The sequence below is a fragment of the Sycon ciliatum genome, chromosome 6 (genome assembly GCF_964019385.1).
Source record: "Sycon ciliatum chromosome 6, ocSycCili1.1, whole genome shotgun sequence".
Taxonomy (NCBI): domain Eukaryota; kingdom Metazoa; phylum Porifera; class Calcarea; order Leucosolenida; family Sycettidae; genus Sycon; species Sycon ciliatum.
This window is the reverse complement of record NC_088648.1, coordinates 20,297,125-20,317,314: the sequence shown is the minus strand read 5'-3', so window position 1 is coordinate 20,317,314 and position 20,190 is coordinate 20,297,125. Positions and strand designations below refer to the sequence as shown.

The 20,190-nt window shown below is 46.5% G+C and overlaps 1 protein-coding gene across 1 annotated transcript in view; it reads left to right on the top strand.

The window, feature by feature from the left end:
• Positions 1-544: 544 nt before the first annotated feature.
• The window catches only part of LOC135819599 (uncharacterized), a 33,452-nt gene continuing 13,806 nt past the window's right edge, over positions 545-20,190 (top strand). Inside the window, exons 1-10 of the mRNA XM_065332836.1 lie at positions 545-1,494; positions 2,993-3,117; positions 4,008-5,129; positions 6,471-6,581; positions 10,127-11,064; positions 11,898-11,955; positions 14,971-15,833; positions 17,104-17,332; positions 18,578-18,699; positions 19,055-19,165. Coding sequence (XP_065188908.1) covers positions 1,307-1,494; positions 2,993-3,117; positions 4,008-5,129; positions 6,471-6,581; positions 10,127-11,064; positions 11,898-11,955; positions 14,971-15,833; positions 17,104-17,332; positions 18,578-18,699; positions 19,055-19,165 — 3,867 coding nt within the window. The 5' untranslated portion in view covers positions 545-1,306. The remainder of the gene's footprint in view (positions 1,495-2,992; positions 3,118-4,007; positions 5,130-6,470; positions 6,582-10,126; positions 11,065-11,897; positions 11,956-14,970; positions 15,834-17,103; positions 17,333-18,577; positions 18,700-19,054; positions 19,166-20,190) is intronic.

The following is a 20,190-nucleotide window of genomic DNA, read 5'->3' as shown; positions in this document are numbered from 1 at the left end:
GAATCTTAGGTGACAAAGAGCCTAAGACTAGTATAGTACTAGTATTAAAGTTTATTGAAGAGGCTCTGCAAGCATACGTACGTCCGAGGACTCGGCGAGGAGTCGAGGACACAACCTCGAACCTCTGTGAGTAGGATCATCACTACATCGGCTATACCAGCGCAACGTCCAGTGAGTAACGTTGAAGCAAGACTGAGTAGATAGTGTGAGGCCTTAGCCCGGGGACACACGAAACGTCGAAAGGCTGTGACCATGGTGATTAGGCTGATCGAACAAGAGTAGATCTATGTTTTCATCATTATTCTGACATGCACCAATACAACGATTGTAAGCGCATATCGACGGAACATGAACAAGACTGGTTTGATTGCATTTCTGATGGCGAGCACGGTGCACACACTTCTCTCTTCGTATCGCGCTGGCGCGCGCAGGACTCAACCATCTCGAGAGAAAAAAGTAAAGCCATCTACAGTAGATTATGCTAGATCCACGCGCGTTATCGAGCCAAAAATTCGACCTTCTGATGCTCCATAGATCTACCTCCTGTTCTGATAGTCGCGGACTCGAAAGCCCAGCTGAGTGGTCGTGATGGGAGCTACCAAAGGCAAGCCCACTGCCACTGGAGATTTCCGACGAACCGTGTGATCCAGTTAGAGGAATTGTGAAATGTGGAACTTAAACGGTCGATGTAGTCTCGAGCACACTTCCACACTGTGGATCGATCCTTGGCTTGGTGCGCAACCAGAACGTTATCATACGGACCTTGAAAGCTCTAGGATGACACGAGCCACTTGATGAAGGAAGGGCACTTGCCGATTGGACTGAATTTACTGTGAGCTGATCGTGATAAAACATAGTTTCGACAGGAGCTCTGGGCAGTGTGGTGCACAACTCTATCCCAAAATTTGCTCAGCGCGAAAGGAGCCTTTCTTCAGGTCCTACAGTATCTACATGTAGTTTATCAAAGACTAAGTAGTGATAGAACTGATACTGGCGCTCCACCGCTCAGTTGAGTGTTCCAGATACGACAAAGGTCCCGTGCACATGAGTAACATTTTAGCTGGAGGCAAACTCGTCTCCTGGGCAAGTAAAGTTGACTACCGAGCATGTAGCACACGCTCGGTCGTAGGCGGTTCCAAAGCTAGTATAGCGAGGCACGTCTAAATCGTGTGTCTCCTCAGACTCAGGCGAGAAAGTACGGTGATTGACCGAGCGGGCTTGAACCAGGAGACAGGTGGTTGTGTGTTTCACCATCGACTTCGTCGCCAGGTGACCTTGACCTTCCTCGGCTCCACGCGATACCACAATGGCGAGTGGTCACCATCACTTCCTTCTCAGCGTAATTGTCACGCTGGCCAAGACATTTGCCACTGCAACTCTAGACCTACCTCCCAACCTATTTTCGGAAACGCTACCTAAGCAACCTCCCCATTTACCTACACATCGTAGCAGCGACTCTGGTGGGACAGGAAAGCGCGGTCAAGCAAAGCGAATGTAAGTCACTTCTTTTGGAGGGATTTGAAGTGGATGTAGAATTAAAGGGTTTGATGCTGGTTTTTGCTGAGCAGATTGTCCGCCGACAAGTAATTCATTCTGGTACTCACAGAATCGATTTTGGTATGCTATATCATCAAAAGGTTTTGACAGTTTTACAAAACAGTGAAATGCGTGAATGTAGAAAGGAGTATTTACAACTAAAAAGAGTGGTGTTGTTTGTGAAGGGACCTGTTGAGATATGATCAGCTGTAGCACATACTCCACTTTTACGTTAATGTATCTATGTCATTCGGATCTTCCCAACTTGTACAATGTACTGTTGAGATACCGAATAAAAAATAAATCAATACAATACAAAATAGATTGGCGAGTGCAGGTATTGTTTCTGAGAGACTACTACTATTGTAGTGGACCAAGTGTTTGAAGTCCGGATATGGTATCCTAAGTCCGTACACCCATAATTTCAGGTTCTGTTATTGTATTTTTAAACATTGCGACAGAGCTTTCGGCCATATTCTCAATTCATTGCATTCCCAACTCATCACAACAACGCGCTCTTCGGCCGAACCATACAGACACAGCAAGGACACTTCCTTTGAGAGATAATATTGCTCCACGCCTCTAGACAGCTGTTTCGCTCCCTGTCGGAGCTCATCAGTAGAGGATGATAATGATGATAATGGAGGAATGATCATTCTTATACACCAGAAATGGCGCAAGTGCGCGCTTTCCACATATATCAATGGCATATGCAAGCTGCTAAAATGGTAAAGTGTGAGAACAGCGATAAATAATCATAGTACTCGCTCATTGGTGGAGAAACACACCACACAGGCGACGAAAATCTTACGCGGAATACTGATGCCAATGGAAAGTACATGTATGTTGTTTATTATTATGATGTTGCAATGTCCATGTATGCAGGCGAGGCGAGACTCACCGCCGAGATCCCCCAACGCGACAGGCTCGGTTGCCGTACAGGATTCACATACAGTATGTGTGTTTTTCGAGTCACCTCTGAACTGTACGGACTTAGAGCACCCTCTGCGACACCAAAATTTGATATGAAAAATCAGCGAACTCCAGAGAAACAGATCGGATCGAAAGATGGCCTAGTTCAATCGAGCCTGGCCTCAAAACAAACTTGAAAAAGATACCTTCCATCCACGAGCAGGATTCTGGCAAGTGATCATTGCTAGTATGAGTTTCAGCTCGGCAAACACACACTGTAAAAGTGTCCGGACTTCGAGCAACAAAATGGCACAAAACTGACAAGGAGTACTGAGACATTCCAAGTTGGAAGGTTGTTGGTTTGCGCCTTGGAGAAGTGTTGGAGCTAGTTTTCAGTTGTCAGGTCGCCGAATGTGTCAGTACTCCTTGTCATTTTTGTGCCATATTGTCGCACTCGCTGGCTGTATATGCTCTGGTTATGTTGGTGGACAGTTAGTCATAACTGGTAACATTTTGTCCTCCTTTTTTTAACATGTGTGTGCAGTTGCCCCTGTTCAGAGACTTTGGCTTGCAAGCGGCAAACATTCAATTTGCACGGGGACGAAATTAACTCCAGTCTTTGTCTCGAGAGGCTATCCGAGAGCCTGCTGCAAGAGGAGCGCGAGCTGTGTAAGCACATGCACTGTATGAGAATGTGCAGGTAGAGCAGTCCAGATTATGGAACCACGGGTACTGTAATTGCAGAGAGTTAAGGTGCTCAAAATTGCAAAAAGGCCATGTTAGGTGAACAGAAATTTGTAGGTACAGAGAAGCAGTTCGCTTTTGGATTATATGCGTTAGTGTTTGTTCGGTGTATTGACATTGTAGGCAGGAAACGGAAGCACCGAAAGTACTGAAAATAAAAGCACACTGAATATTTGTGAAATCACAGTACTTGAACGTCTCTGATGTTTGTCAACAGTGGCTCGGTTCTGCAGCTTCCCTACGGGCATAAGTTTGGAAGGAGACACTAATGCCCTGTTTGACTTCCACCTCGTACTTTAAAAGTAACAGTCGCTACCAGCAACAAACCGCAATTGGCATCACCTGTACAAATTCCACCAAGGTACACAATTCTAATCTGATTTGTTTGACCTCTGCAATACAATAAGGATCTATGTGATATACTTGGATAGATTTTTAAACTGCATTGGTACAAGTGTTCATTGTCACATCACGCGACCATCATTGCTTTCAGATGCTTTGTATGATTTTTATTGTTGTACCAGATTGTTTTTAGGTTAGGAATACTCATATTTCAGAAATTTTAGGTGCTCAGTATTTTCGGTATGAGGGCAAAACGCCAGGTCAGTCGAACAGAAATTTTAGGTACAGAGAAGCAGCTTCCTATTGGATTACGTGTGTTAGCGTTTGTTTGGTGTATTGAAAATTTAGGTATGAAACAGAGTAACAGACGCACCGAAAGTACCGAAAATAAAAGTACACAGAAAATTTGTGAAATTACAGTACTCTGCAAATGCTGCATTATGGTGATCTTCTCAGTGTGCTTGTGTTTGCAGATTACAACCGAACAGCCAATTGTGTTAGCAAAGCAGCTTGGCCCAAGTCCATGTTTACAGGAGACGGCAGCCAGCCTGCGATCCAGGCAGGATCCTGCTTGTCCTGGCCAACCAGCACATCCGTGTCAGTGGTAGTCGCCGAGCCCACGGCAAGAGATGCCATGCAAAGCCTGCTCAGCAGCGTGCAGTTCCACGTGCATCGCCTACTGGAAATAGCAGGGGTGGACTCTGACAGCTTCGGCTTGGCGTACTCAGCATGGGGCATCTCTGAAGACCACAGTCAGCTGCTGCCGCATGCAGAAGATCCTATACTTGTGTCGGGCGACGCTAATGGAGTTATGCAACAAGCTCTCCTGGACAAGGTGGAAAGCGCCGACGAATCGTATCTGGGCCAGGCAGTCGCCGCGATCGACAGGAGTCAGGACAGCGGTATTATGACACATCAGGTGGACGTCGATTTCACCACAGTAACCGATTTGATTCTTGGCCGAGAGCGCGAGCTCAGCCCGCAGCGCAAGTGCATCATCCTAGCAGTGGTGCCCAGTAGCGGTTACTTCATCTTTCCCGCCAAGGGTGAGTTCCGGCCCAATCCGAACTACCACAAGGAGCTCCTTCAGGCGTGGAACTGCACCCTGCATGCCATTATGCCACTGTACGAGTACACCGATCTGGAGCCTGGACACTGGGGCGTGGGCTACGGCAGGGAGCGCTATCTCTCCGTTGACCCGGATGCACCACCGGCCACTCCCTACTGGAAAAGCATGGACGAGTCGCTGAGACAGTCGATACTGAACGCGACCGGTGACTTGGGCAAAGCGGTGTTCGACACAGGGGGCATGATATTCAGGTCGCAGCTCCCCGAAACCGAACTCCTATCACCGAGCAGCGGTAAAGAGCACCCATCACGCATCTGGTTCGTCATCGCCGAAACCCTAGCCCGCCTGATCATAGGTGAAACACCAAACGAACTTCTGGAGAGCCAATGTCGGTGTAGTGATCAGCGCCTAGATCCCGTCCTGCTCACGGATCATCCGCCAAGCCATCCATGGAAGCCACCTTCCCCGTTTGCAAGGTGGCACATCCTCCCGATCCAGGATAGAGGATGTTCTGAATTTTGCGAAGGCAAGTAGAAATGCTTTTTGCAAGCAAAAAATGTCCCTTGTACATGATACCTTTCTGGTAGTGGTTTAATTAAACACTTACACATAGCTTCTAATTCATTATCCTGGTGCCATTCAACAGACATGGATGTGATATGGGCCACAACCAGCTAAAACGTGTTTTCCAGTGAAATTTTTCAAATTTCGTTTTCCTCCAGAAAACAGTTTTTGGGACCTTACTTGACCTCTTGAAGGTGGTAGAGTGCACTAAAGTAGTCTAAAAGTGCCCCAAAACACCTCTTTCAAATCGTATACTTTGAAATAGAAGATCACAGTTTTCGCACCTACTTAGTGGCTTTCACGGAGGAGCACAATACAAAGGAACAAAGATGATGACACAAACTTCAGCATGCCAACGACATCAGTTCCAAGTCATGGACTAAGACTTAGTTCTTCCTGGAAAGCACCACGGTGCTCTGGGCGACGTTGCACTCTGTCGATTCTGACGGTGACACCTTTTAATTGTCACCTGCGCTTCCGAGACTGCGCCAGACAACTCATGAGAGCTGAACTGCATGTACCGTCGTAAGGCAGTATGTCGCCTAATGTAGTCACCCACAACTAACTGCAACTTGTGCCTTTTTGCTACTGGGCACGACGGGGACGATTCAGCTTTGCTGTCATCATCAACATCACTGAGATCCCAAAAATAATCAGAGTCGCTCTACAGACCCGCTGCCACGGACTTGCTGACACCTGACCAACCTGCGCCATGCACAGCGATCGTCTGGCTCTGCGAGCTGCACTAGTGTCACTAGATACGAACATAGTCAGTCTTCGCTCGCCAGCTACTTGAACTAGACCTCCAAACGAGTGTTCAGAAGATGATTGCCACCTGTTCATGAATGGAGCGCAGTGTGAACGCACTCGATCAAACATTTTTTCATTCCGTCTTTTCTCAACTTTTGTACAAAATCCCAAAGATATGTTTTAGCTGATCGCGGCCTATATTATTATTGATCGTGGCAGCACAATGGTCAAGCTGCCGTTCTGTGCATGGGTGGTTGTGTGTGTGTGTGTGTGTGTGTGTGTGTGTGTGTATGTGTGTGTGTGTGTGTGTGAAGGTGTGAAGGTCTTTGTACATGTATGTCTGTATGTTTGTATGTATTTATGTACATGTAAACTCAGATTGTGTATGTACATGTATGTATGTGAGTGTGTGTGTGTGTGTGTGTGTGTGTGTGTGTGTGTGTGTGTGTGTGTGTGTGTGTGTGTGTGTGTGTACGTGCCCTAGCATGTTCGACGGTGATTCCGCCTGCAAATTCTTTGTTTTTTCTGTGTTTTTTTTGCGTACACTTTACAGGCCAGCCATCGGACGGTGCCGTAACAATCCGCAATAGTAACTATAAGTTCATATTCTATTCTTCCTGCCATCGTGAATCATCGGGTAGTTATCGAGTGTTGAGGAATGGTCGTAAGTACTGCCGAACACCACTGTACTGAGAGCAAACTGTACTTCTTGTGCCACATGTGTACTTGTTGAGGGTACTGGATTTCAATACTTATAATTCTACCGTACTGGCAATATATATGGTCGCAGTGAGGCCATGAAGCGTTACATTGGCACATGTTTACCGCACGCAGGGCGTTACATGCAAAGTCGCACAGGAGCCGTTACACAGGTTTCTATATTGCCACAGTCCTTTTTTTGCCACGCGGTACACGTGCTTTCACAGTTTTCAGCCTTTGCAGTGCAAACTGCAATGAAAAGATCGCCGCACCCCGCCGGACGCGCGTTACGAACGCAACGAAAATTTGTCATGGTGCGCTGGATAGCGCTAAGGCCGACACCCTAGGTCGGCGTTGCTAGTCCCGCCTCCCCGGAACAGGCTCCCTGAGAGCCCCAACGAGAGAGCTTGGAAGCTCAGGGCCCTACGCTATGCTTTTTTGCCTTGATGACCTAGGCAAAAAAAGCATAGGGATGTTATACATTTTTCATTTCTCCTATTTTTTTCAAGACATAACCTGGGATTCGAACCCACACTATCGCCCTGCATGCATTCCCCGATACACTTCGCGTACATACTAATTCTTCCAAGTTGCTTCATGTTATGATCTTGCATATGAAAGCCCTATTTGAATATTGTGGCCAACTGTTTGTGGCCAGCCGTCTTTGATGGTACGGTACGGTACGGGACAGGTACGGTCGAGGGTAATACAACAACGTCTACCCCCTTGATGACCTAGGCAAAAAAAGCAGAGGGATGTTATAAATTTTTCAATTCTCCTTTTTTTTTCAAGGCATATCCTGGGATTCGAACCCGCACAATCGCCCTACATGTATAATTACCCTATACACTTCGCATTCATACTCATTCTTCCAAGTTGCTTCACGTTATGATCTTGCATTTGCATATACAAGTGTGAGGTCACATCAGTGCTCCATACCATATGAGCTCATTCTACTCCGCATTGTCCGATGTTGCGGAACAGGCCAGATCTACTCACGTGGTGTGGGTCAGCAGTCATTGTGGCATCAAGGGCAACGACAGGGCAGATCATCTTGCCAAGCTGGGGTGCGATGGTGATCAAGGTAACATCGACCTGCCTGTTCAAGCAGCCAAGTCATTCATCGGCAATGCCACTGCCTAACCGAGACCACTCCTTAAGATCAAGAAGCTTGGGCCAGACAACACTGGGCGCAAAACAACGTCTACGCTTAAGACACAGCAGTCTACTTAACGAGTACCTCCATCGAATCTCGGCACGACCCTCACTAGACTGCGAGTCGTGTGTAGGGACTGCTGAGAACGCTGACCACCTACTGCTCAAATGGCCGTCCCGGAAGACTAGCAGAGATCTCTCGAATTTAGCTGCGTTTGCAGCTGTACGAGAAGCCATCCTGACCGAGCCATCACAGGTCGTTCAGTTCCTGCAATTGGAAGGACTGCTCTAAGTCCTTGCCAAGACTTTATACTAGTAATCAGCAAATGGATTGGACACAAACTATTTGAAGCTTAGCTCCCATACAGGCCTCTAGTATTTATTTTATTTATTTTACTTCTGGCACCTTTCTACTGTTTCGGTTGAGCAACAATCAGATATTTATCGTCCTTTCAATTGTCTCTATTTCTAGCATCTTTGTTTTGATACCGTTGCAGAAGAAGAAGAATAATAATAATAATAATAATATTGTGGCCAGCTGTTTCTGGCCAGCTGTCTTTGATGGTACAGTACGGTACGGGACAGATACGGGATAACGCCAGGCGTGACACACACAAAGAAACAAACACCAAATTAAAGCTGTGTGGACCCTGGCTAACGCCAGACGTTACTGAAGTAACGTCTTCTGCATAGCTACGGGAACTAGTACAATTATCTGTCTTTCTCCTTTGTTGTCTAGATCATTATTTTCTTTTGTCTTCTTCCTCGTCTCTCTTTGTTATGGTTTATCAGTAGGAGGTGCATTCTGTAAAAAAAAAAGTTAAGTCGGCGGAATAGAGAGAGCTCCTGCATGGGGGCAAACACTTTACTAAACGTCAATCATCGCCGAAGTCGCTACTAGTGCTACCATTTCGTGCTAGTGCAGTGTCTGCTCTAGGAATTTGAACTAACGGGTACACGTGTACCTGGTACAACTCTTGCAACCGGGTCAGGGTCAGGTATGTTCAAGTGCAGCTACTGTACAGCAGGGACTCGTGATAATAATTATGTTAAAACTCCCTGGTTGAGTCCCAACCGCGTCACACTTGACACGGTGTTCTTTTTCCAAACGGGTCCTAGTACCCCAACCAGGTCGCTGACCCAGGTGACCCGGTTCTGTAGCAGATGCTGTAATATTACCCGTCGTGAGCTCAGCCAAATCAGAAAACGGTGATCACCGTGCTTTTGGCCGTAAATTGGCCGACGGTTGACTTTCAGACGCGTTTTTGCCACGCAGTATCCTAAAAGAACTGTCAAATTGTCAATAACGAACATGTTGTATAGACCACAACAGCTACTAAGAAGGTACAACATAGGTAGAGCTGTGAGAAAAATCATGTTCATGCATGACTAAATGGCGAGGAGACAATAATTTGATAACCGCAATCAATAAAATTAGCCGAACCGAAATTAATTTTGTGTATTTTATGCAATGTTATTTCTCTAACTTAGATTTTCTATAATAGTTCAATTTTATTTCAGTGTCCTTTAGTACAACGACGATTCCTGATGAGTGTTGTACGAAAACTTGTTTGAATCCATATTTTTTTCTCTACACCATTACTACTTACCACAAGTTACCCGTCATGTGTCACACTTCTTTGGATTTTTAACCTTTGTTTTTTCCTTGATCTCTTTAGTTCCGTATTTCCACTGATGATCGGAGCGTGAAAATCGATTTTGGAAACACACAAAACCAAACCTTGAACAAATTGTCATGTTGCGTGGTGATGTCTGCGGCATTCATACTTTTCATAGCTATTATTAAACTTTTATCTCCACGTAGATTATTTCTACACCATTTCTTCATATTTTCATCATTTTATTGCACATCGACTCCTCCGTTTTTACATTGCGTGAACAAAGTACACAAATGTCGGTTCAGTTAAATTTTATTGATTGCGATTATCATGCATGAATGATATCTTTTAAGTAAATATGTTCCCGTGTACCCTAGTCTACTGCAGGACTCGTAATGTTAACCAACCTTTACTTCTAACGATTTTTCGTTTAATATGTAGAAAACGATACGTACATGTACAGTTATTTGCCGGTTTTGGCGGACAGAATTTGTTAGAATTTCACCTCGCTAGCCCACAAAAATCCGGAGATCGTTGACGTTATACTCTCTGGTCTTACAGTATTCATAATGTCGTTCGCAGTGCATGCACCCGATGTTCTGTTGTAGCATTACATCGACTTTGTGAGAGTTCTTCTATTCTAGTCTTTTTGGTGTCAGCCAAGTTCAATGGTTGAGTCTATTTAGTGCGGCTACTTGTGGAAGGATATTCTACTTCTGTGTCTGTGTTTCTTCAGCTCCGTTCGTGCTGGGATGGGATTGTCCACTCGTTGACCCTTCCACCATAACCTACAACCAACCTCGGCGCGTCGCCGACGTAGTAGTGATCATTGTGGAGGAGGCACCGTCGCTGCGAAACGTGCACCGCAAGATAGCCGGACTGGTGATGGAGATTGAGAGGAGCCTACGGCAGCGTGGCTTCGGTGCGGATCAGTCGCGGAATCTCTACACTATTGTCGGCATGGGTTCCAGCGAGGGCGTTCATGGACGGTTTCTGCTCTCCTCGTGTTCGGCGGCATATCTGTACCCCGCCGAGTGCGTAGCGAGTGCAGCACGCCAGTTGATACACCGTACCGAGAGCCAGAGAGGCTATAATCCACGGTTAGACACGCTTGCCACCCTGTCATTCGCCATCGCTAACACTCCATGGCGACGGAATGCTGTGCGAAACATTCTGCTCGTTATGGATCGCAAATGGGAATGCTCTCGGATCTTGGAACCGTCCGACGTCGAGATGATGCTTAAGTGCTACGAAATCGCTTTGCACTCGGTCATTTACAACCGATTTACCAGCCTGGGTCAGGAAACGTTTGGGACGGATCACCGCCTGTTCAAATATACGTTTGCGAGCAATCTAACGATGATCGGAAAGGATCCGGTGGACGTCCGCGGTGGCCTGAGCGGCACTTTCACCAATATCGGTGTGCTGGCCCTGGGCTCGAAAGGTTCGGCCTGGAGTATCGAACAGTTTACCAACGACTACCCGGGATTCCTAGCGTACATGCCCATAGTTCTCGCTCAGCTTGCGGAGGAAAGATACCATCGGGTTCTGCCGTGCACTTGCAGCGTGCCTGATGAAGTCTACCCGTCCAATCCTTATCATTTGATCTTCCATTGCTTCCCGTGCAACGAGACAAAGTGCAAAGAAGTTCAGGAAGAGGAAAACGCGAGAATGGTAAGAGCAGTTGTGGATAGTGTAAAGACCAACAAAAAAGCTTTTCAGGTGTGCAAGAAAGGACTCAGATGGAGAGCCAAGTCTAAATTTATAGTAAAGAAAAAAAGGACCAAGAAACTACAAGTTACGCTATAATGTCCACTAACACCACCAGTTACTAAACAATCAGCTCATGCAAATAACATTGCAGCGCACTGACCCACGGTACTGGCGTTCTACAACTACCCGGTGCTAGTGGACATTATAGCGTAACACGTAGTTTCTTGGTCCTTTTTTCTTTACTATGAAAAAGCTTTAACCTGTGATTATGATTGTTCCTATACGCCTTGTTGTACTGATAGTACATTTCCTTCGGTGGTCTCATGTCGCAAATCACTCTAGGCAGTATAATGGTTTTGGGCGTCTCCAGTATGCAGTGAGTTCATGAAGAAGCTTGAGGTTTCTCAAATGCACATTCACACCTCCTCAAATGAACTTATCAAGCTCACTTTTAGAAGCACTCGTGTCATTCAGCGTACATAATGGGCTGAACGCTCTCACGTAAACACACGCACGCAGGTTTGGCAGACTGCCTCTTGCACACAGTTTGAAGTATACCGTTGCTACGCTCACACCTTCTCCTTAGTTTATACAGTTCAGTTCTATGTTCAGTCCACGTTTTCACTTTGTCACCCTACATCATTTTACCAATCTTTTATTTTAAGTTAATAACATGTACTGTTTAGCATAAACGGTTCACATTCTCTGCATTCAGAAACTGTCACAACCTTTTCAATCGTTTTTGTTCATCTCACACTTTTTCCGACTGCTCTGATGGATTTTGGTGTGTTTAGGTGGCCAAGCGGAGTGAAGAAGAAGCGGAAGAGGCTGAGTCGTATCTCAATGAAACTGGTACGAGTTCCGGGCACTGCTGTAACTTACAATCAATTATATTTTTGCAATCGAATAATATTCATAAACTGAGAAATGGAAAGTGTATAGTCATCAAACGTTCGTAAATGCCATCGATCTGGGGCTACTATGTGTATGCATACAGTACGGTACAGTGAATGTGACACATTTTTAGTAAGCGTTTTAATATACAAAATTTCCGCAATTAAACGAATACGAAATATAATTGATTTGCAGTAGCTGCAGTGATGATCCATGTAATTTCAGTCTCTCCATATCTCGATAAAGGCTACTTTAAGTCTCCAAATTTTTGGCCCATTCAAATTTCGGCCTCCCAGGGCTAAAACCCATTTTTACAGCATCAAAGTTTCGGCCTGTCCTGCTGCCGCCTGTATACACTATCACACAAAACCTTGCACAACAAAATTTCAGCTGCAACGAATTTTCATCCAAACATGACAAGGCCGAAAATAGCCGATAAAAGCCGATAATAGGGAGGTTTCGCTCTACGCAATCACGTATGAAAATAACGCAGGAACTGCACGGAATTTTCATACGTGAAAATCAGAGCTGTTGGGTTTCGCTCTACGTGATTTCTCCACGACTGCTAAACATGCTGTTCAGAAGACAGTATGCAGTGGTGTGCGTTCTGTGTGTTTTCTGTGCGATCTTTGTGCGATCTGTGTGCGCTCTGTTCTCTTGTGTATTCCCTGTGCGATCTGTGTGTTCTTCATGTACTGTGCAGAAGACTCCAGATATTGTAGAATTTACGAGTGTCACTATTATTTATCTACTGTGTTTATTCTATATTTTGTTAATCCTTCGTTCTTCCGAGAGCACAGTCAAAGCGTTTACTAGGAGTTAGTTACTAGTACATCACTGATTGTTACAAGCAGTTTACAGAGGTTACAAAACAGCTGGTGTTGTTTCTAAGTTGATTATCTCGAATTTGAATTGTTACTTATCTTTGCATTCCTTCAGAAAGTCCGTTCTGCAGCTCTAGTCCGTCCTAGTGTAGGTTCTGCTCTGACAAGGCTTGCCTTCACCCTGTGGGTGCTAACACTCTCTGACAGGACATGGTTGAAATTGCTTTGAGTTCCTATCAGCACAGATCTTCGTTTTCCTTGTTCTTTGAACTTCCTTTGACTTCTACTTTCGAATTTCACTGTTTGTATTACGGAGGATTAGCAAGACGAAATTCGCGTTCGCGTTCGCAAACATTTTTCAGTTTGCGAACTGCATTGCGAACTTTCGCATTTTTCGTTCGGAAAAGTAGTCGGAACACGAATCGCGGATTCGTGTCAGGGCAGTCATAAATTTACCACGCTGTACTGTCTGTAGACAATGTACGTCGTGTCAACATCATGCATGTGCGAATTCTGTTTGCTAATCCTTCTCATAACGCGAATTCCGTCACTGAGTTCGACTTTCCTTGGAGAGCGAACGGGAACGCGAATTTCGTCTTGCTAATCCTCCGTATTATTTTCTGACTTTTCTTGATTTTTTGTCCACTGCGTGCCAGTACAGTACAGCTTGTGTATCGTCATGGCAGCGTGACATCATTGTTTTTCTCATATGCATGCACGTGATCTACGCATTTCTTCTTTGGAGCGCTGTGTGCCACGTAGCTTTGCGTGCGCCAGTGCAGTGTCTTCGTTGTTGGGAATGAGAGTTCTTGAGAAGACGAGCAAGTAAGTTGTCGTTTCGCTTTCTGATGTGCGGTGGAAAGCGTCTCCACGCGTACACATGCGTTGTTGCTTTGGAGACACGTTGGCTGCATGAGCCCACCGCATGCACCATGAACCGAAACCGCGTTTTCCATTTTATTTTGCGCGTGGTGTACGGTATGTGTACCTTGTGTTTCGCGCGGCTTGAACGTTGCCATGGACAAATGCGGAAATGCGGAAAAAATATTTCAAAAAGTCCTACGGAGGACCCAACGTAAGAAAGAGGTTTCCTACGCGAATCCGTAGAGAGATTTACGTATGAAAGTTGCCCTCGCTCCCTGGCGTGTACGAAATACGGATTTTCATACGTAATAACGTAGAGCGAAACCTCCCTAATAAATAATATGCTCCCACCGTTCAGGCCTGCGCCTTCGATCCTAGAGGGTAGTGGCGTTCCCATGGCGGATTCGGAAAACTGAGTCTCACGCGAACCGTGAAATTTAATTTAATTTTTTAAATATGCGCCGAATATTTATTGACTTCCAGGATTGGTTTTCACAAGAGGTCAGCCACAAATAGACTTTCCGAAGCAAATGTGCCATGAAAAGAGACCTCAATAGCCACAGACAGGCTGGATAACCTAGCGCTTGTGTATGTGTCTGTGTGTGTGTGTGTTTGTGTGTGTAGCGTGTAGTGTGTAGTGTGTAGTGTGTGTGTGAGTGTGTGTGTGAGTGTGTGTGTATGTGTGTGTGTGTGTGTGTGTGTGTGTGTGTGTGTGTGTGTGTGCGTGTGTGTGCATGTGTGTGTGTGTGTGTGTGTGTGTACGTTTGTACGCTAGATTAACTCTTGTGCAATCAATGGTGCTAGTGACGCTTAGATCAGATCCACTCTGTTTTAGCCACCCACACTAGCAGCGAGTATTACCTTCACTGGGGGCAGGGCTAGCTGAAGTTGGATTCCAGAACGGATACCCTGATGCCGTCAATCCTTTTTCTGCTCCTAGTCCTCACTCACTTACTGAGGTGTGGTGAGCCCATAAGTGGGATCATTTTCAAGTTCACCCAGAGTTTCGGGGATTTCAGGGGGTGTCGGCCGTTGGGCGGTTCAATAGCCAATTGAGTCATCTTTCCAAGATTCCTTTTGAGTCGTTCTCCCCTCTCCCGGGGAGACTCACGTGACCAATTCTGGCAGTGAGCAACGAGTACAAGTACGTGTGTACGTGTATGTGTGAGTGTGTGTGTGTGTGTGGGGGGGGGGGGGTAAGTGTTAACGTCCCGTTCAGTCTAACTGATTTTTTTCAACATTTGCTCATATGGAATGCTTTGGTATATTTTGTGCATCATCTCAGGCTGCCGTGACTACTCGGCTCAAACATTGAACGGTTCTTGTGCACTCGCCACTGCCAATATACTGTTTCTTGTGGATTTGGGTGAAGAGAATTACCGTTTGCTACAAATGTTGCCTGGATTTGCTGTCGAGCTGGAAGAGAGGTTCGTCGCCAGCGGTGTGGGCCAGGCTCCGTCCTCACCGAGCGCAAGGAGAAACCTTTACAGCGTGTTTGGATTTGATGCCTCCGGACTGGTCTCGTCGAGTGTTCACTCTACGGCCGGATCGGCAACGGCCGTGCCCATAGAACGTGTTGCGGAAGCTGTCGGCTCGCTACCATTTCCGTCGCTTCACGAGGGCAATGGCGTCTCGGCCCTGATACACCTGTCCGAGAAGATTAAAGCACTGCGCTCCGGTCGATACGACACTGTCGTGTTTCTATCAGCAAATACTAATAAACCTGCTGGCTGCATCTTGGCGTACATCATACCCGACACGTTTATATGCCGTTCAGTTTCCTACCACTTTCTTCTGCCATTTGACATCACACAGCATGAAAGCAGCCAAGGCACACAGATATACGGTGTTGATCCGAGTGAGGCCGGCTTTAACTCATGCATGCGCAATAAAGTTGTACCCGGCGCAACGGTCTCGACATCGTCCGAAAGCAGATACTGGGATGTACCATCGTGGTTCTGGGCTCACCGATGGACTATCAGTGATTTGGCAGCCAGCTCCCGGAAAGTGGCCCATATGACGAGTGCCATTGCCAAAGGCATTGCGCAACAAACGCAGAGTGCCGGCAAGAAGCAGGCTTCTGGTCACCAGTGTGCGCTCGACGACGGAATCATCGTCTGCAGAGATTACTTTGGACCTCATGAGCAGGTACTGATGATAAGAGTGGCTTCTCTATGCGACGTATTTTGCATGAAAGTCAAAGGCATTTGATGCAACTTGCAATGAATTGTTCTGGCTTCTGTCTTAGAAAATCTCTGCCCCATGTAGTTGAGCACTTGTATGGGCAGTCAACGTCTTGGTATGTGAGCACTATGTGAGCAGGGAAAGTCTAGGTATTCAGCACAGTGTGAGCATTGAAAGTCTAGGTACTACAGGTTTGAGCACGGTGTGAGCAGTGACACTTTGGATATTTGTACACTGTGTGAGCAGTGCAACTTTGGATATTTGTACACTATGTGAGCAGTGCAACTTTGGATATTAATTTGTACACTATTTGAGCAGTGCAACTTGGATACGTGAGCAGTGAAAGTCGCCTCATGTGTGTCGTATTTGACACAACTCAGGTCCCCATAGGAGAGCATCAGGTCTCCCTCCCTCACCCCCCCCCCCAAAAAAAATCAAAAAACAACTAATAATTTATCACCAGACTGACGATATACCGTACTGGCAATATATGTTGCCGCGTAACGCGTAACGCAGGGGGGGGGGGGGGTGCGGCGTAACGCACGACCAGGCTAGTGCGACAATTTTCGTTGAGTTCGTAACGCGCGTCCGGCGGGGTGCGGCGATCTTTTCATTGCAGTTTGCAAAAAATGATGCGGCAATAGCAAAAAAATGATGCAGCAATAGCAAAAAAGTGATGCGGCAATAGCAAAAAAAGGACTGCGGCAATATAGAAACCTGTGTAACGGCTCCTGTGCGACTTTGCATGTAACGCCCTGCGTGCGGCAAACATGTGCCAATGTAACGCTTCATAGCCTCCCTGCGGCAACATATATTGCCAGTACGGTAGTCACTTTGCTGCTAACAAGACGTATGTGCTAGTAAACTGATCCTCCATCAATGCCAAACTATTCGGGTTCTGATGAGCCCGCAGCAGATAAGTACAGTTTAGTTTGTCATTGCATTGTACAGTGCTGGCCAGAGAAAACCAGCCTCATGAATGAACGGTAGTGCTGCGTTCGAGTGTACGGACCAGTACGTGCAGGGCTAGGGCTGCGTAGCGCCCGGCGACGCTATTTTATTCATGGGGTTGGATTCCTTTGGCCAGCACTGTGGTATTAGCTACTTTGAAGTACATCAGGCCTGTACTGGCGTGACAGAAGGCTGTTTGCTGTTCCGTGATCTCGTTCCGTGATGATTTGTTTACTGAACGGGTTTTGTATTTTTTTCCCCAATCCTGATTCACTTTGTCCAGTGCTTATGGAAACCCGAACCAACAACATCACCGTCGACATTTCCGACAACATCAACAACTGAAGCAGAAGCACAAGCAGCTATGACGACCAAGCCCCCGGTCACCCAGGCGGCAGAATCCGTTATAATTACCACAAGCGCCACGACCGAAACCCAAGCGTCGTCTTCCGATTTTCAGACATCTGGTGCGACGCCAAGCAGAACGCCATCACCTGTGGAAGGACCTTCAGGTATCTGATCATTAATAAGCAGGGGCGTCGCTAGATATTTTAGTGTGATACGGTTAGCCATTTGAAGTACAATTTGCTCGTCGGGGAGTGGGTGTCTGACTATACTGACACCTTGAACCTTGAAAACAAATTGGCCCGGGAATATTCGAAAATATGTATGCGCCGAATATTTTTTATTATTTGATGAATTACAGTAGAATGAAGTTGAAGACACCACTGCAGCTGTACTTATGGTTGATAAATATGGTGGTAAAGACACACCTGGCAATATGGCGGTAAACACACGCCTGCCCACACACGCTCTCTAGGCTGCAAAGTTCTGGCATAGAGCTCTCCTTCTCACCACCACCACCATCAGTTCGCGCCTGGCGCCTGGTCGATGCATGGCTGGCGGTATCCGGCATAGCAGGCTGGTACATCAAGTAGCGCATGGCACATAGATGATGACACAGCAACGACATAGCTCGATTGCGACGTACGTTTCGTCCCCGCTGGACTCATCAGGCAATCTTCTTCTTGGATGTCTTCATACGGAGCTTGACTCGGGAGAATGAAGTTGAAGACACCACTGCAGCTGTACTTATGGTTGATAAATATGGTGGTAAAGACACACCTGGCAATATGCTATGCCGGATACCGCCAGCCATGCATCGACCAGGCGCCAGGCGCGAACTGATGGTGGTGGTGGTGAGAAGGAGAGCTCTATGCCAGAACTTTGCAGCCTAGAGAGCGTGTGTGGGCAGGCGTGTGTTTACCGCCATATTGCCAGGTGTGTCTTTACCACCATATTTATCAACCATAAGTACAGCTGCAGTGGTGTCTTCAACTTCATTCTCCCGAGTCAAGCTCCGTATGAAGACATCCAAGAAGAAGATTGCCTGATGAGTCCAGCGGGGACGAAACGTACGTCGCAATCGAGCTATGTCGTTGCTGTGTCATCATCTATGTGCCATGCGCTACTTGATGTACCAGCCTGCTATGCCGGATACCGCCAGCCATGCATCGACCAGGCGCCAGGCGCGAACTGATGGTGGTGGTGGTGAGAAGGAGAGCTCTATGCCAGAACTTTGCAGCCTAGAGAGCGTGTGTGGGCAGGCGTGTGTTTACCGCCATATTGCCAGGTGTGTCTTTACCACCATATTTATCAACCATGAATTACAGTACTGGCAAAGTGTGCGTCTTATATTAGAATGTATCAGGGTGAATTCCACTGTATGTACGATTCTTGCCATTTTCCTCACGCAGATGATTCTCAGCTATTCGTGATCATACCAGCAATAGCTGGCTCAGTCTGCCTTCTAGTCTTGATCATCGGATCACTCATCATTCACAAGGCATACCGGAAGCGAAAGCAATCAAGGAATCCAGTAAGCAGTGGCAAGAATAAGCTGAAATACGTGTGGGCATCTTGTCTAAGTGTGGATGCCACGGATTCTGATCGAGTGAATATGGATATTTTGTCTATACGACGTCATGATTTGCAGTTGCAACAATTTGTACATGTGAACAGAACAGCACACAACAGCAACTTGTCGAAGTCAGTTTGACAGTAAAACGTTGTCTGCTGAAAAGACTCATCAGCACAAATCGGTCTCTTTCCTGGCATTGAAAATCTGGTCCGCACAAGGCCATGGATATTGGCTTTAAATTTGTGCCGAAATTCTTTGCAGTCACGTGCGTCTCCTGCCTTTCCTGGGTGTTCCCTTCGCTGTTTCATGTCAGGTATCGTGCGCTCTTGAGGGTGGAATCAGTGGCGAGGTGTTGCCTAGCATAAAGGACGTGACAAATCATGCTACCGCAATGTTGGCTGCGCCTGTGAATACGTCTGTCACGGTAAGAAGTATTGACGCTGACCACGGGAAAGAAACATTTAACACTTTACTCAATACTGCGTTAGTGGAAGCTGGCCTCTATGGCTGGCATTTGTAGAGGCTAAAAGAGTTTATAAGAAGAAAGGAGGACCAAAAGAGCTACAAGTGATGCCAAAATATCCACTAACACCACCTGTGACTTTACAATCAGCTCATGCGGTAACAATACACTGACCAACGGTACTGACGCTCCACACCTAACTAGCAATCGTTGGTCAGTGTCGTGCAATGTTATTGCTTTGGTCCTCTTTTCTTCTTATCGATTAATCCCTTGGCTCCAAACCCGAGTCCAATTAAAGGAGTTTGTTAGTCAAAACTGTCAACGGTTGCCGGCCACACAGAGCACAGAAAAGCGGCTCTTTGTAGAGATTTCAGAATTTCTACATACTAAGTTACTCAATCTGCGGAAAGAACTGTTTCGTCCTTTGTAGACTCGTCAGCGCAGCAATGAGAAAATAAGGCTGAACCTGGTAGCAATGAAAAATAAAATTTCCAAGGCCAGATTTAAACCAGGCCCGAACGTACATTGCCAGAGTGCTCAGACTGACAAGTCAGTGAGCTCTGCATAACGTAAGTTAGCTCATCATTATTCTACATATACTCATACGTCGGTTATCCGGACCACAACGTTACGGGCACGTCAGTCTACCTGGTACCCGGTGGGCAGATTTCAGTGGAAATATTACTACTCGTTTGTCACTCTTTTTGTGGAAACAGTGACGTCAGATGCCATATCTATGGCCTGTCCCCATGAAAATGTATGTGATTCGGAGTTATGGACATTTCAAAGTTACGGGCAGTGCCTGGCACCAGACCGCCCTGATAAACGAGGTATCTATCTGCTGTCTGCAATCTGGCCATGGCGTGCAAAGACCGGCCGGTTGTGTTTAGATGCAGTCTGTCGTCTGAGATGAAAACCGCGGGGACAGACCTCAGTTGTGAGCTCACACGCGTCTTGAATGTGGCCTGGGATTGCCTAGTTAGCCA